Raw genomic sequence first — 14,290 nt, forward strand, 5'->3', positions numbered from 1 at the left:
GGCTGCAGGCGCAGAGATGTGTTTTCCGATAGAAGTGAGTTGCCGGCTTCCCTCCAGGGCAGAACCTGGACTGGAACCCAGCTTTTCGGCTTCTGTGCCTGCTCCTCCAGACGGCAGCCCTCTGGCCGCCGGAGGAAAACTGCTGTCAACCTTTTCCGAAGCACTTTTCTCTGAAAACCTAAAAGGAAGATTCCTTGACAGGAGGGGGAGGAGTTGGGCGGGGGGCAGCTTGAGGTGGAGAAAAGTTGTCCCCTGCGGGCAGTGAGGTTAGAGCAGGTGCTCTGGAGCGCGCGGTATGGATCCCGGTGCGCCCTCGCTGGCTGTATGCACTGGGGCAGGTGGCTCCCGCTCTGCCCTGTTTCCTGATCTGTAAAACAGGCGTGGACAATGCCAGCTGTGCTGCGGGACTGAGCCATGGGGGCGGTGCCTGGCCCGCGGGGAGGTTCAGTGATTCATTGCTGCTGCTACTGCAGCTGGAGTCCTAGGGCCTTTTTCTCTGAGCCACTCGGGGAAGGGTTGGGGCCCGGACCCCTGTGGGCTGGTCCTTGTCTCTGGGCCTGCCTACCCCCAGCTCCTTCTGACTTCCCTTTCCCAGGGCACGTGGTGTCATTCTCAGGTGGTGTAAGGATTTCAGAGCTGGTGATTCTCAGGGCTGAAAAGCAGAGGGGGCTTCTCCTTCCTGGCTCCCTTTTTCCTCTTTCAGATCTGCCTTCTGGAGACTGCATGCATCCTCGGGGAAGAGCCCAGAAAGAAGATATGGCTATGGGACCGAGGGAAGCAAGGTCTCAAGTGAGTTCATTGCCATCTCAGGTCTGATAGATAGATAGATAGATAGATAGATAGATAGATAGATAGATAGATTTACTTATGCACTTACCCACCGTTGAACTGAAGTTCTCTAGTCAGTACAACTTTCCTCCAGCATTTGGAGCCCAAGCCCTTTTCTCCTTGAGGAGTTGATCCACGCAGGTGGAGGGTGAATTCTGTAGGGAATGTTTGCCTCCTCCCTGCCAATCCAGGTCTAGTATTTCTCTTTTCTTTTCCTAATGGACACTTCTTTTTATTCATTAATCTCAATTCAGTGTATGATTACTAACTTGACAGGTCAGATGCCCCGTGGTGACAGAACACACACACACACACACACACACACACACACACACACACCTGGCAGTTCCTTCTGGCCCTGCTTCCTTGGCTCGCCCTGGTCTCCCTCCCTACCCTTGGCTTTTCCTTTTTTTTCTTTTTGTATTTATTGGACAGAGAGAGACACAGCGAGAGAGGGAACACCAGCAGGGGGAGTGGGAGAGGGAGAAGCAGGCTTCCTGCTGAACGGGGAGCCTGATACGGGGCTCGATCCCAGGACCCTGGAATCATGACCTGAGCCGAAGGCAGACGCTTAACGACTGAGCCACCCAGGAGCCCCTACCCTCGGCTTTTCTTTAGGATACCTTCCCTAGGCTTCTCCAACCCACCATTGTTAGTTTTTTCTCCCTCTTTACTTTGTGGATCATGTGCCTTGCTTCTACACTCTCTTGAAAACTGTTCTTGACCTGCCATTTTCATCCTTCTGTTGTTGGAAATGGGGGAGGGACCCGGTCCGGGTGAGCCAGTGCAAGAACAAAGAATAAGCGTGTTGGAGGTGACACGGTTGGAGAGATCTCTGGACTGCAAGGGGCAGAGAGGACTCCCCAGGGGAGGGTTTCGCGGGATATCAGGAGAGGAGAGCAGGGTCTCCAGTGGGTAAGAAGCGGGGCTTGAAGCCAGACTGCGGGGCTTGAACCCATCTCCTCGGTTGTTTGTGGGCCTTGGACAAATAGCTCCATCTCTCCCTGCGTTTCCTCGCCTGGACAATGGGAATAGCAAGCATGCCGACCTCACGGGGTAGGTGGGCGGATCACGGGAGTTAGTGCATGGAAAGTGTTTAGATCGGGGCTGGGCACTAGCAGATGCCCAACATGGGGTGGTCGTGGGAGCCGGATGATGCTACCGTGGTGATAATACCGCTCATGCTGACAGGTGGGAACTGCTGTACCGTGTCGCTAGGACTTGTCCTTTCATTGCTCGTCTTCATCTAACAGCAACAGTTAATGTTGCTGGGGGTCGGCCTGAGGGCTTTGCCTTTGTTCTCACTCTCAGCCAGCACAGCAGTGATCATCCCCGTTTTACACATGAGCAAACTGAGGCTCAGAGATGTCCAGTAACCTGAATTCGCACCCCAGCGTGTCTGGCCTCTGGGCCGAGGCTCGTCACTGCGCAGCCATTCCCCTGGTGTCTCTTTCAGAACCCGGGGCAGACCCAGCCCCCGTGTTCCCGGAGCTCTTCTCCGCTGTCCTGTTGTATTTGGGCCCATGAAACGCGGTGGTGGTTGATCTTCGGGCTGGGGCCGGCCAGTGCACATCTGGGCTGCTTTTTTCTAAAGCTTTCCTCTCCTGTTCCCACAGAGCCATGTTGCTGTCTTGCCCAGAATGTTCTCCATCCTTGCAGGGGAGCGAATGCATGTGGCATTCTCCCTAACCTCACCTGCTCCCATATGTCCGTACTCCATGGGCTTGTGTGTAAAACTCTGTGACAGGCGTTTAAGACCAGAAAGAGAATATACCGAGTGCTGAGTTAACAGAAGACTTTAGTTATTGTCCTGCCTCTGCCCCTGATAAAGTATGTGGCCCAGGATCCTGACTGCCTGGGGACCTTCTGGTCCCCATCTCTAAAATGAGGATTGAGCTGGGAGATGGTGTGAGGTCCTGTCCAGCCACACATTTTTCTTTCATTGATCAAATTATTTCATGTGTTTATCTTGTCTGCCAGTTGGATGGTAAATTCTTTGAGAGCAAAAATTATTTCTTTTTTTTTTTTTTAAAGATTTTATTTATTTATTTGACAGAGATAGAGACAGCCAGCGAGAGAGGGAACACAAGCAGGGGGAGTGGGAGAGGAAGAAGCAGGCTCATAGCGGAGGAGCCTGATGTGGGGCTCGATCCCATAACGCCGGGATCACGCCCTGAGCCGAAGGCAGACGCTTAACCGCTGTGCCACCCAGGCGCCTCCAAAAATTATTTCTTATATTCCTTCCCAATATGTAAATAATTTAATGCTTTTTCTTACCATAAAAATAGTGTATCATCATGGTAAAATTTTAGAGAATAAAATATGCATATATATATGTATGTATATGTATTTGTGTGTAGAGTTGACCCTTGAACAACACGGGTTTGAACTGGGCAGGTCCACTTATACGGGGATTTTTTTTCAATCAATACAGTACAGTACTATAAATGTATTTCTCTTACTTTTTTTTCTTTTTTTGGTTTCTTTTTTGAGATAGGGCACAAGTAGACAAGGGGAGACAGAGAGAGAGAGAGAGAGAGAGAAAGAGAATCTCAGCGAGACTCCGTGCTGAGCGCAGAGCATGACGCAGGGCTCAGTCCCACAACCCTGAGATCGTGACCTGAGTGGAAATCAAGAATTGGACGCTTAACCGACCGAACCACTGAGGCGTCCCCTTATGATTTTCTTAATAACATTTTCTTTTCTCTAGCTTACTTTAGTGTAAGAATACCGTATACAATACATATAGCAGGCAAAATATGTGTTAACTGTTTATGTTCTCGGGAAGGCTTCCAGTCAACAGTAGGCTATTAGTAGTTAGGTTTTGGGGGAGTCAAAAGTTATGTGTGGATTTTGACTGCGTGCGAGGTCAGTGCCTCTAACCCCCTCCTTGTGCAAGGGTCAACTGTATATTTTTTTTCATATATTCAAAGAAAAGTAGAATCACCCTTAACCCCACCAACTGGAGAGAATCACTCTCAATCATTTGTTGTGCATCTCTCAGCATATATATATATATACATATATATATATATGTTATATATATTATATATGTATATATATGTTATATATATATTATATATGTTATATATATATTATATATATATTAATTTTTTATCAGAAATCAGTACAAACTACACACTGAAATATAACCTGTTGTTTGTATTTAACATTAACATGGATGTCTTTTTAACAAATACTGACCTAACCATCAGTTATATTGGTTGCATAGTATTTTATATTGATGTGAGAATAGCTAATATCTAAAGCTTTGATATGACCCAGACACAGTATTAATTACATTGTATGGATTATCTCACTTATTTAATAGCCCTCTGCGGTAGGTTCTGAGAGGCATTTTTGCAGAACGGTTAAGAATGGAACCTTGAGGGGCGCCTGGGTGGCACAGCGGTTAAGCATCTGCCTTCGGCTCAGGGCGTGATCCTGTCGTTATGGGATCGAGCCCCACATCAGGCTCCTCCGCTATGAGCCTACCTCTTCCTCTCCCACTCCCCCTGCTTGTGTTCCCTCTCTTGCTGGCTGTCTCTATCTCTGTCGAATAAATAAATAAAATCTTTAAAAAAAAAAAAAAAAGAATGGAACCTTGGCCATGTACCTGGACTGGAATCCCAGCTCTACCACTGACTACCTATGGGACTTTAGGCAAATTTATCTTCTCCATGGCTGTTTTCTCTCATGTAAATGGGGACAGTGTTAATAGCTTCTCTTAGGGTTGTTGTGATTTTTAAATAAAGCTTATATTAAAGATTAATAGCTAACTGAATTTTAAAAAAAAAGATTAATAGAACGCTCTAAGGATTGTACCTGGCCCGTGTAAAGCATTCACTAGAAGAGAGAGATTTCAGTTTCCGTGATTTCCGTCCTCCAGCTTCAGGGAGCACTCAGAAAGTGCCTTCCGTTAGCGACCCTACCCTTCATCATCTGTGATGACTTAGCTGGCTTCTACTTTTTTGCTATTACCGAAACCATGATAAATGCGCTGTGTGCATTTTTGTGTACTGTTCATTATAATTCAAATACAATAATTCGTGAGTTAAAGAATAAACACATTTTAAAGCTTTTAATATGTATTATCAAATCGCCATGAGTGAGATTATTCTAATTCACACTCCACTGGTCTTAATTCCTCCCCACATCTCCTTATAGTGGTTACCACAGGCCTGGTTAATACTTCACGCTGCTCAGTATGTGTCACTGGCCGACGGTTCATTAAAGAAATTACCTGAAGCCTTCAGAAACCGGAATAACATCAGAAGCCTTTCATGGCAGTCCATCTACCCCCCACTGCCGCCTTCTTCACTCTGTGTGATGGGAGGTCCTGGGTGAGCTGGGATGGCTTGTCATTCCAGGTGTCGGTGACCTTCGAGGATGTGGCTGTGCTCTTTACGCGGGATGAGTGGAGGAAGCTGGGTCCTTCTCAGAGAAACGTGTACCAGGAAGTGATGCTGGAGAACTACACTAACCTGGTCTCACTGGGTAAGGGAACTGTCCCTGTAGATGAGAAAGTCAGACGTTAGCATAAGTCAGCACCTGCTTCCCTGCACAGAAGCCATGGGTCAACGGGAACTTGTAGCTGAATTTTGCCTTAGGATTGTACACATTGTGAATAAGTAAATATTTAAAACTTCTTTCCCCTTACAGGCATGGATTTGTCCCACGCGTGGGATGGTTAACATACTTGCATGTTAGAAATTCCCTCATAGTTCAGGCAACATTCTCCTGCTATGATTTTCTGTGATTTGTTTGCTCAGCTCACAGCAGAGAGCATCCCTCAGCCGTCTTCATTAACCTGTCCCCAGCCTTTCCCGATTCTCCCTTCCAGACAGACGAACGTTGTACGATGCATCTTTGAACGGGAGTCAGATGGTGCTTTCTCATTGTAAACAGGGCACTTGGTGCACAGTATCTTGCTGTGGGTACCTGTTTACAAATATTTCGTCTGTACATCTAACGTATTCCCTCTTCTGTAGAAAGCCATCCATACTCTAGTCATCAAAGCGGCACGTGTACCCTGTTTCCTAACCTACAACTACTTACTACGAAGCCATGCTCCTTGCCTTTCCCCCCACACATGCCCTCAGGTCACGGGTACGGCTCAAGCACCCCACCGAAGCTCTTTGTGCCATCCCCTGAGTTTTCCACTCAGATCCGTGATGCCTTTTTGAGTCAAAACAAAACCAAGTCTTTTCTCTCTCTCTTTTTTTTTTTTTTTTTGTCTACGACAGGACTCCTGTTTTCCAAACCAAAAGTGATCTCCCTGTTGCAGCAAGGAGAAGATCCCTGGAAGGTAGAGAAAGAAAGTCCTGGAGGCCCCTCTCTAGGTGAGTGGGTGGGACTGAGGGGCCGGGGACGGGCTCGGGCAGCAGTCTGGGTGGTAAGTGGACAGTGCGGCTTGGAGATGTCGGTCGGGAAAGTTTCTCCTGGGCCTCTGTCCTCCAGAGTTGGCAGAGAGGTGATGTTCAGGCCCCAGACGCGAGCTTCCTCTTATTCTCTGGTAATCACTTCCCAAGTGAATCTCTCAGGGTCTCTTCTTATTCCTTCCTGTTCTCAGAGGAGGGCTGCACATCGGGTATTCAGTCAGCAAACAGTGTATTTAAGGAATCGCAGAAAATCATTCTGACTGAGGCTCAGGGTCTGTGAGAGAAGGAGCCAAGGAAGGAAAGGGTGTCAGAAAGCTAGCAGGGCTCCGTCACAACAGGCTTTGACAAGACTCGGAGATGGGACCTTCCCGTGGAAATAAGGGATTTTAAGTGGAAGACTGAAGTTCTTGGTATTTTAGAAAAATTGGCTGAAATCTGAAACAATATAAATGTCCTCCGGTAAGGATGTGACTGGAGAAGCTGGGGCAAGTCCCCGCTCCGGCATCGAATGCCACTGTCAGAAACAAGAGCAGCTGGTGTGGACAGAGCTGGGGGCGGGCAAGGGAGCACAGTGCTGATGTGTCCCCGCTAATGCTAAAGGGAGATGACGTGGCTGTGTGTGTATAATGTGTGTGGAAGTGCAGACACAAAGGTGAGGGGACACACCTGAGCTGTGCCAGGAGCTCCACTGGGAATGGATTCGAGAAGGGGCGGAATGAAAGGGCTTCAGTTTTATGTAATCTGAACATTTCATAGAGAATAGATTCATGAAGTCCTTGTATAATTTGAGTTTAATAAGCATGGTCACGTTGGAGCATTTGGGGGGTAAATTGAAAGTGAGGGGAAACCCGACGTGGAACCTTCCTGGAGACACTTGCAATAAGGTAGGTGAGATGTTTCTAGGGTCTGGACAAAGGCACGGGCACTGGCGTCCAGGAAGGAAGAAGAGGGGCCCCTTTGTTAAGGCTGTAGGGTGACTTCGCTGTGGGATGGGTCTCCCTGGAGATGCGAGTGGAATGTTCGGGGAGGGGTGCCGGTGAACAGTCCTATGAGGTCTGTGGGAACTCGGAAGGGAGGTCAGGTAGCAGTCTGTACAGAGGTGGCATGTGACGCCTTGAGCTGACCAGGTGAGGACACAGAGCAGAGGACAGAATCCCAGGAAACCTCGCCATTTACGAGGTGGCTTAGGGAAGAAGACAGGCTGAGCCTGAGAAGTCATCAGAGGAGAGGAACTGGAGAGCCGGCTGACAGGGAAGTTGGGGACGAGAGCTGACGAATGGGGGAAGGACCAGGTTCAAACCCCCAGCCACTGCTTTCCTGTCCCATAATGAACGGTGCGTGAGCCCTCCGCTGCATGAGCTCTCCGCTGGGCAACATGGGGCAGAAAGACGCAGGTCCTGCCGGCTGGAGGTCACAGTCGAGAGGGGAGAGAAGTGATCGTGCGCTGAGCGCACAGGGGGTGTAGAATGACCCCGCAGGAAAGATGCAGGGTGCTGTGAGAGCGTGCAGCGGGAGGGGCGGTGCGGGCAGAGGCTTCCCAGAGGAGCTGGGATCCCAGGATGTGGAGCCGTAGTCCAGCCACAGGAAAGGGCTGTGTGAGTCCAGAGAAAGGAGGCCAGCATGTGCTGCCCGGAGCCAGGAGACAGCAGCAGGGACCTGATCCCACTGAGCCGGGAGCCGGACACAGGATTTGGTCGGCGTCTGAGAGCGAGGCAGGGCGCCTGGGGGGTTGGAAGTAGCCTGACCACGGCCTGGTGTAGACTCTGCTGACAGCAGCCTGCAGACCACGGGGGGCCTGTTGGCGTGGAAGTGGGGGCTCGTCCCGGCTGTTGTCGGTCCAGACGTGTCCCTGACGGCCCCTCATGCCGTGGGCCCCGCAGAGGAGCTGCGGGCCCGGCTGTCCCCTTCCTCAAACCCCTGGGCCAGGGGAGCTTTCTTCCCACCGTGCGCTGAGGTTTCTGCTGCGGGAACCACCCTTGTCTGGATGTCTGTCTTTGTAACTCTGGTTTGGGAGAAAGACACGAAGGTTGGGAAGCTGGCAGAGGCCACCCCCAAGTGCTGAGGGTCCGCAGGGCCTTCCGTCCCGCTGTGGGGTGGGGGCCGAGCCTGGCACGAAGGATCCGAGGAGAGAAGGATCTTCCCTTTCCCCGCGCCTCGGGAGCCTCGCATCCATGAATGACTCTGAGTGAAGCGAGTATTCCGGGGTTACGGGGAGTAGGATGTGTGGCTGGAGCCCAGAGCTGTGCAGAGAGGCGCCGGGGCCACCGGGGGACGGGGCTGGAGTCCTCAGCCAGCCTCCTCCTCGGGTTCGGGGAGACGTCCCTGAGGGCAACAGCGCAGCTGAGCAGTACGTGCATGTCTCCGGACGGGACGGACTGTCCTCCCCTCCTTCCTCAGAGCTGCCGGTCACCCGGGCCTGGCAGTGCTGGCGCGTGGTCATCTGTCCCGCAGCCCTTTCGCGCGTCTCCGTCTGCCGGGACCAACGTGGCCTCAGAAGAGCTTCCGTCCCAGGGGCAGCTCCCTTCCCTGTGAGCACAGGTGCAGGACTGGGGGTTCTGGAAGGACCTCAGGCGGTTAACTCTAGACCAGAACCGAAACCTGCCCCTGCACAGCCAGTGACGGAGAAGCCCGTGCTCCCAGGGTAGGACTCCTGCAACCCCTAGCGGCCTCCACATGTCCTTTTCTAAAAGAAAGAGAATTAATTTGTATTTCAAAACTATTCACAAGTAGGAAAAACAAAGCAGAGAAAAACAAACGGTCACTCCCGGGGTGCGTGTGTTTAAATTGAGAGATGGAAGGAGGTGGCACGAAGGGTGTGCGTCTCCTCTGAGTCTCTCGCTTAAGAATGAGCACAGCTGAGGTGGGGCTTTTCCAGAAGAGCCGTCATGAGGTGATTACACCAGCCTGTACAGCATGAGTTAGCTTTACACCGAATGTGGAATAGTCCTGAAATCTAAAATTTAAAAATGCGGGGATGATCTGGGTAAACAGCTTCCAATGAAGATGTGTTTCCCCCCGTCATTTTCTCTTCCTTTGTCATCTCAGTGTAAGAAGCCTGGTGGGGGGACTGAAGCCGTGCCACCACGTGGTCAGCTGAGGGGTCGCCTGGGCACTGCCCCCCACACAGAGCGAGGGGCGTCTTTTTCTAAGGGGCACAGAGGTGCTGCCCTTAGCAGCCCAGGGACCCAGAGGGCGGTGGATTTAAAGAGTGACTCTCTTCGGAGTGAAAGCTGAGCCCACGTGCCCTGTAGGCATCTCCAGCATATTTGGTCAGTCTTGTCCTTGTCCCCTGCCCACCTCCCTCCCCAAGAAGACTCCCGCTGGCCCTGCGCCTCCCTCCTGCCACCAACCTCTGTTCTCATAGCTGCCAGAATACTCTGTTAAAAGGTAAATCAGGTCATTTCACTCCCCTTCATAAAACCTCTCCTGGCTCCCTTCTTAATGTTTACATTTCAAAGAGATGGCTCCCAGGATCTTAATTCATTGGTGGGGGCCGGGTGGCTTAGTTGGTTAAGCAGTTAAGCATCTGACTCTTGATCTCAGCCCAGTTCTGGACCTCAGAGTTGTGAGTTTGAGCCCCACCCTGGGCTCCACGCTGCGCGGAGCCTACTTAACAAACAAACAAAAACATCCTTGGGTTATAATGTTCACAGAGGCTTTACAAGGTTTACACACATTTCATATCAAAAACGCAGAGGAAGGATTTAGAAATACAAATTTTCTCAAAGAAATGCTTTGAGAAAAAGGTATGGAGACCTTGTTCCCTTTCGAGGTAGCGCCACAGTATTTTCCAGAGCAACTGTACTTTTACCTTCCCGCCAGCTATGTTTGCATGGAGGTTCCAGTTTATCCACAGTGCTGACAAAACGTTTTATTGTCCCCTAACAATTTTTTATTATGCTAAAGTACAAATAATGTAAAATTTACCATGTTAACCATTTTTAAGTGTACAGTTTGGTGGCGTTAAGTTCATTCCCAGTTCTGTGCAGCCGTCCCCACCATCCGGGTGCAGAAGTTCTTCAAAATCCCTTCCTGAAACTCTGTCCCCACCAAACACCAGGTCCCCATCCACCTCTCTCCCCGGCCCCTGGTAATCACTGTTCTGTTCTCTGTCTCTATGCGTTTGACTCTTCCAGGAACCTCACAGAATTGGTATCTTATCACACTTGTCATTTTGTGTCCGGCTTCCTTCATTCCGCATAATAGCTTCAAGGTTCATCCATGGTGTAGATCTGTCAGAATCCCATTGTCTTAAGGCTGAATGATATTCCATTATATGTATGCACTGCATTGTGTTTATCCTTCCGTCACTGGAAATCTGGATGATTTCCGTCTTTTGGCTATTGTGAATAATGCTACTCTGAAAATGGGTGTACAAATCTCTCTTTGAGTCCTTGCTTTCAGTTCTTTCGGGTACCTTGGAGTGGAATTGCTGGAGCACTTGGTAATTCTCTACTTAACTTTTCGAGGAGCTGCTATATTATTTTCCATTGTGGCCACATTAGTTTACAGTCTCACCAGCAATGGATAAGGGTTCCAGTGTCCACATTCTTGCCAGTATTGGTTATTTTCTGGTTTCTTTTGTTTTTTCCACAGCTATACTAATGGATTTAAAGTGGTATCTGGTGGTTTTGATTTGTATTTCCCTACTGATTCGTGATGTTGACTGTCTTTTCAGATGCTTACTGGCCACTGGTATATCTCCTATAGGGAAATGTCTATTCAAGTCCTTTGCCCATTTTTATTTATTTTTTTTCTTCCTTTCTTTTAAATTCCAGTATAGTTCGCATAGTGCTATATTAGTTTCAGATGTACAATATAATGATTCAACACTTCTATGCATTACTCAGTTCTCATCATGGTCAGTATACTCTTTAATTCCCACCAGCTGTTTCACCGACCCCCCCCCCAACCTCCCACCTAGTAACCATGATTTTGTTCTCTATAGTTAAGTCTGTTTGGGGGGTTATCTCTGTTTTGATGGATAGCGCATTCCGTATGTATCCGTTAGATCTAGTTGGTTTATTGTGTTGTTCAAGTCCTATATTTCTTCTTTTCGTCAGGTAGTTCTATCCCTTATTGAATGTAGGGTATTGAAGTCTCCAACTATTATTGTAGAACTACTTCTCCCTTCAGTTTTGTTAATTTTTGCTTCATGTGTTTTGAGGATGTATTATTAGGTATGTAAATGTAATGTCTTCTTGCTGAATTGAACCTTTTATGAATATACATCATCATTTGTCTCTTATAACTTGTTTTCTAAAGTTTATTTTGTCTGATCCTAGTACAGCCACTCCAACTCTTTTGGTACTTCTATTTGCGTGAAGTATATCTTTCCATCTTCTCACTTTCAACTATTTGTGTCTTTCGATCTAAAGTGAATCTCTTATTCAAACAAAAAAACAGACTCTGAAATACAGAGAATAAACTAGTGGTTGAGGTGGGTGGGGAGAGGAGTGAAATAAAGAGGATCAAGAGTTTACCTCTTTTATGAGCACTGAGTCATGTATAGAATCGTTGACTCATTATATTGTATACCTGAAACTAATATATACTGAATGTTAATTATACTTCAATAAAAAGAAAAAATAAAAGACGTGAGTCTTATATAGACAGCATATAGTTAGATTATGGGTTTTTCTCCATTCTGCCAATATCTGTATTTTGACTAGAGAATGAAGTTAATGTTTTTATATTTGAGGTAATTACTGATATGAGGGACTTAATCTGCCATTTTGCTATTTGCTTTCTATACGCCTTATATCATTTTGTCTCTGATTTCCTGCATCACTGTCTCCTTTTATGTTTAGTTGATTTTTTGGAGTGAAACATTTTAATTCCCCTCCCATTTTCTTATATATATATGTTGTGTAAGTATTTTCTTTTTGGTTACCATTGGGATTATGTTTAACATCCTAAACTTATAACACTCTGACTTGAATTTATATCACCTTAAGTACAGTAATGTACAAAATCTCTCCTTCTGTATACCTCTATCCTCATCGCCTTTCAGTTACTGTTGTCACAAATTGCATCATTATACATTGTGTGCCTTAAAATACAGCTTGATGGTTTACCAGATAGAGAATTCTCTTTTTAGAGGTTTTTTTTTTTTCCCCTTTTAGCACTTCGACTATATCAACTCAATACTTTCTGGCCTCCAAAGTTCCTATGAGAAATCTGATAATCTTATTGAAGATCCCTTGTATGTTATAAGTCTTCTTTCTCTCTTGCTGCTTTCAATATTCTCTTTTTGGCTTTGGGTTTTAAAGTTTGGTGATAACGTGTCTCAGTGTTGGTGTCTTTGACTTTATCCTTTTTGTAGTTCATTACGCTTCATGAATTTGTAGATTCGTATCTCACATCAAATTTGGGAAGTTTTCAGCCATTGTCCTCAAATGATCTCTCTGCCCCTTTCCCTTTTCCCTTTCAGGATTTCCACAATGCTATTTTGGATCATTTGATGGTGTCCCACAGGTCTCTTAGGCTCTCTGTTTACTTTCTTCAGTATTTTTTCTTGTTGTTCTTCCTTAGACTTAGTAATTTTAATGGCCTATCTTCAAGTTCACTGATTCTTCTGCCTGCTGAAATCTGATTTTTTAATCTCTCTAGTGAAATTTTCGGTTATTGCAGTTTTCAACTCCAGAATTTTGTTTTAAAGATTTATTTATTTGACAGAGAGAGGGAGAGAAAGAGAGAACAAGGAGGGGGAATGGCAAGCAGAGGGAGAGGGAGAAGCAGGCTCCTTGCTAAGCAAGGACCCTGGGATCATGACCTGGGCTGAAGGCAGCCGACTAACCGACTGAGCCACCCAGGTGCCCTCAACTCCAATATTTCATTTTGGTTTTTTCTTTATTGATATTTTCATTTTTTAAATCATTTTCATGACCTTTACCCATATCTTCCTTTAGCTCTCCTGAGCATCTTGAAAAGTGTTTTAATTTTAAATGTTTTTGTGTGGTATGCCCACCATCATCTCTTCCTCATAGATGTTTTTTGTCTATTTATTTTGTTGCTTTGAATGAGTCATCTCTCTCTCTTTCTCTTTTTTTTTTTTAGTGCCTTGTAATTTTTTTTGTTGCAAACTAGACATTTGAATTTTATAATGTCATAATTCTGGGAATTAGATTCTCCCCTTTCCCCAGAATGATTTCCTTCTTATATATTTCCTCCTTTTCACAAGGAGAGGGCTAGCTTAGCTATTTGATAAAGCCTCTTCCAGGCTTGAATCTCCTGACTATGACTTATTGTAGTGTCTGAACACTTTCATGTCACACTAGCATGGAGCATTAGAGAACAGCCTGGATTTTTAGATGATAGAGAATCAGTTGAAATATTGATCAGATTCTAGTTTTAGGAAAAATTGGTTTGATTTCCAGCTTTATTACTATTAGGTATTTGAGTTTGGGTAAATCGCTTAATCTGAGTCTAGTTTCTCATGAAATGAAAATATTATGCTTAAGTGATTCCCAAGTTTCCAGCTAGTCCTAGAGTTCTGTATTTCTACATAATTGAATTATTTTATCATTTTGTTGATGGGGAATATTACTATTGAAGCTACCAATGTTATGTCAAGTTTTAAAGTCCACAATTGGGGGCGCCTGGGTGGCACAGTTGTTAAGCGTCTGCCTTCAGCTCAGGGCGTGATCCCAGTGTTCTGGAATCGAGCCCCACATCGGGCTTCTCTGCTAGGAGCCTGTTTCTTCCTCTCCCACTCCCCCTGCTTGTGTTCCCTCTCTCGCTGGCTGTCTCTGTCAAATAAATAAATAAATAAAATCTTAAAAAAAAAAAAAAGTCCACAATTGGTATCTTTGGAAACTATTATTTGACCTACAGTATGTCCAAATCAATTCAGTAAAATCACTTTATAACAAGGAAAACTGGTAGTTGTATATATGAATACATATATTTTTCTATATAACTGATTTTTTGTTGTTGTCAGGTGTCTTTATGCTATGAACCGGCCTGAGATATAAACTAAAGGTTTTCTCATGTCTTTTCCAAGCCTTTATGTTTCCCTTGGCATGTATGGTGGCTTTCTAAATTTCCCATATGCAGTTACTTTTGAATGTCCTTATACT

General features: G+C 46.4%; 1 protein-coding gene and 1 long non-coding RNA gene across 3 annotated transcripts in view; one reads left to right on the top strand and one right to left on the bottom strand.

Moving 5' to 3' along the window:
- The window catches only part of LOC103680008 (zinc finger protein 354B), a 29,974-nt gene that overhangs the window by 10,987 nt on the left and 4,697 nt on the right, over positions 1 to 14,290 (top strand). Inside the window, exons 2-4 of one of the 2 annotated variants that reach the window (XM_040622599.1) lie at positions 704 to 789; positions 5,199 to 5,325; positions 6,075 to 6,170. In XM_040622599.1, coding sequence (XP_040478533.1) covers positions 724 to 789; positions 5,199 to 5,325; positions 6,075 to 6,170 — 289 coding nt within the window. In that variant the 5' untranslated portion in view covers positions 704 to 723. Of the gene's footprint in view, positions 1 to 7; positions 790 to 5,198; positions 5,326 to 6,074; positions 6,171 to 14,290 lie in introns of those variants that run through there. The other variant, XM_040622598.1, reaches the window with a different exon arrangement.
- LOC121100776 overlaps positions 5,221 to 14,290 on the bottom strand; it is a 52,377-nt gene continuing 43,307 nt past the window's right edge. The window contains exon 3 of the long non-coding RNA XR_005832579.1: positions 5,221 to 5,340. This is a non-coding gene — a long non-coding RNA (uncharacterized LOC121100776). The remainder of the gene's footprint in view (positions 5,341 to 14,290) is intronic.

This window comes from Ursus maritimus, unplaced genomic scaffold, assembly GCF_017311325.1.
Source record: "Ursus maritimus isolate PB19 unplaced genomic scaffold, ASM1731132v1 scaffold_5, whole genome shotgun sequence".
Classification (NCBI taxonomy): domain Eukaryota; kingdom Metazoa; phylum Chordata; class Mammalia; order Carnivora; family Ursidae; genus Ursus; species Ursus maritimus.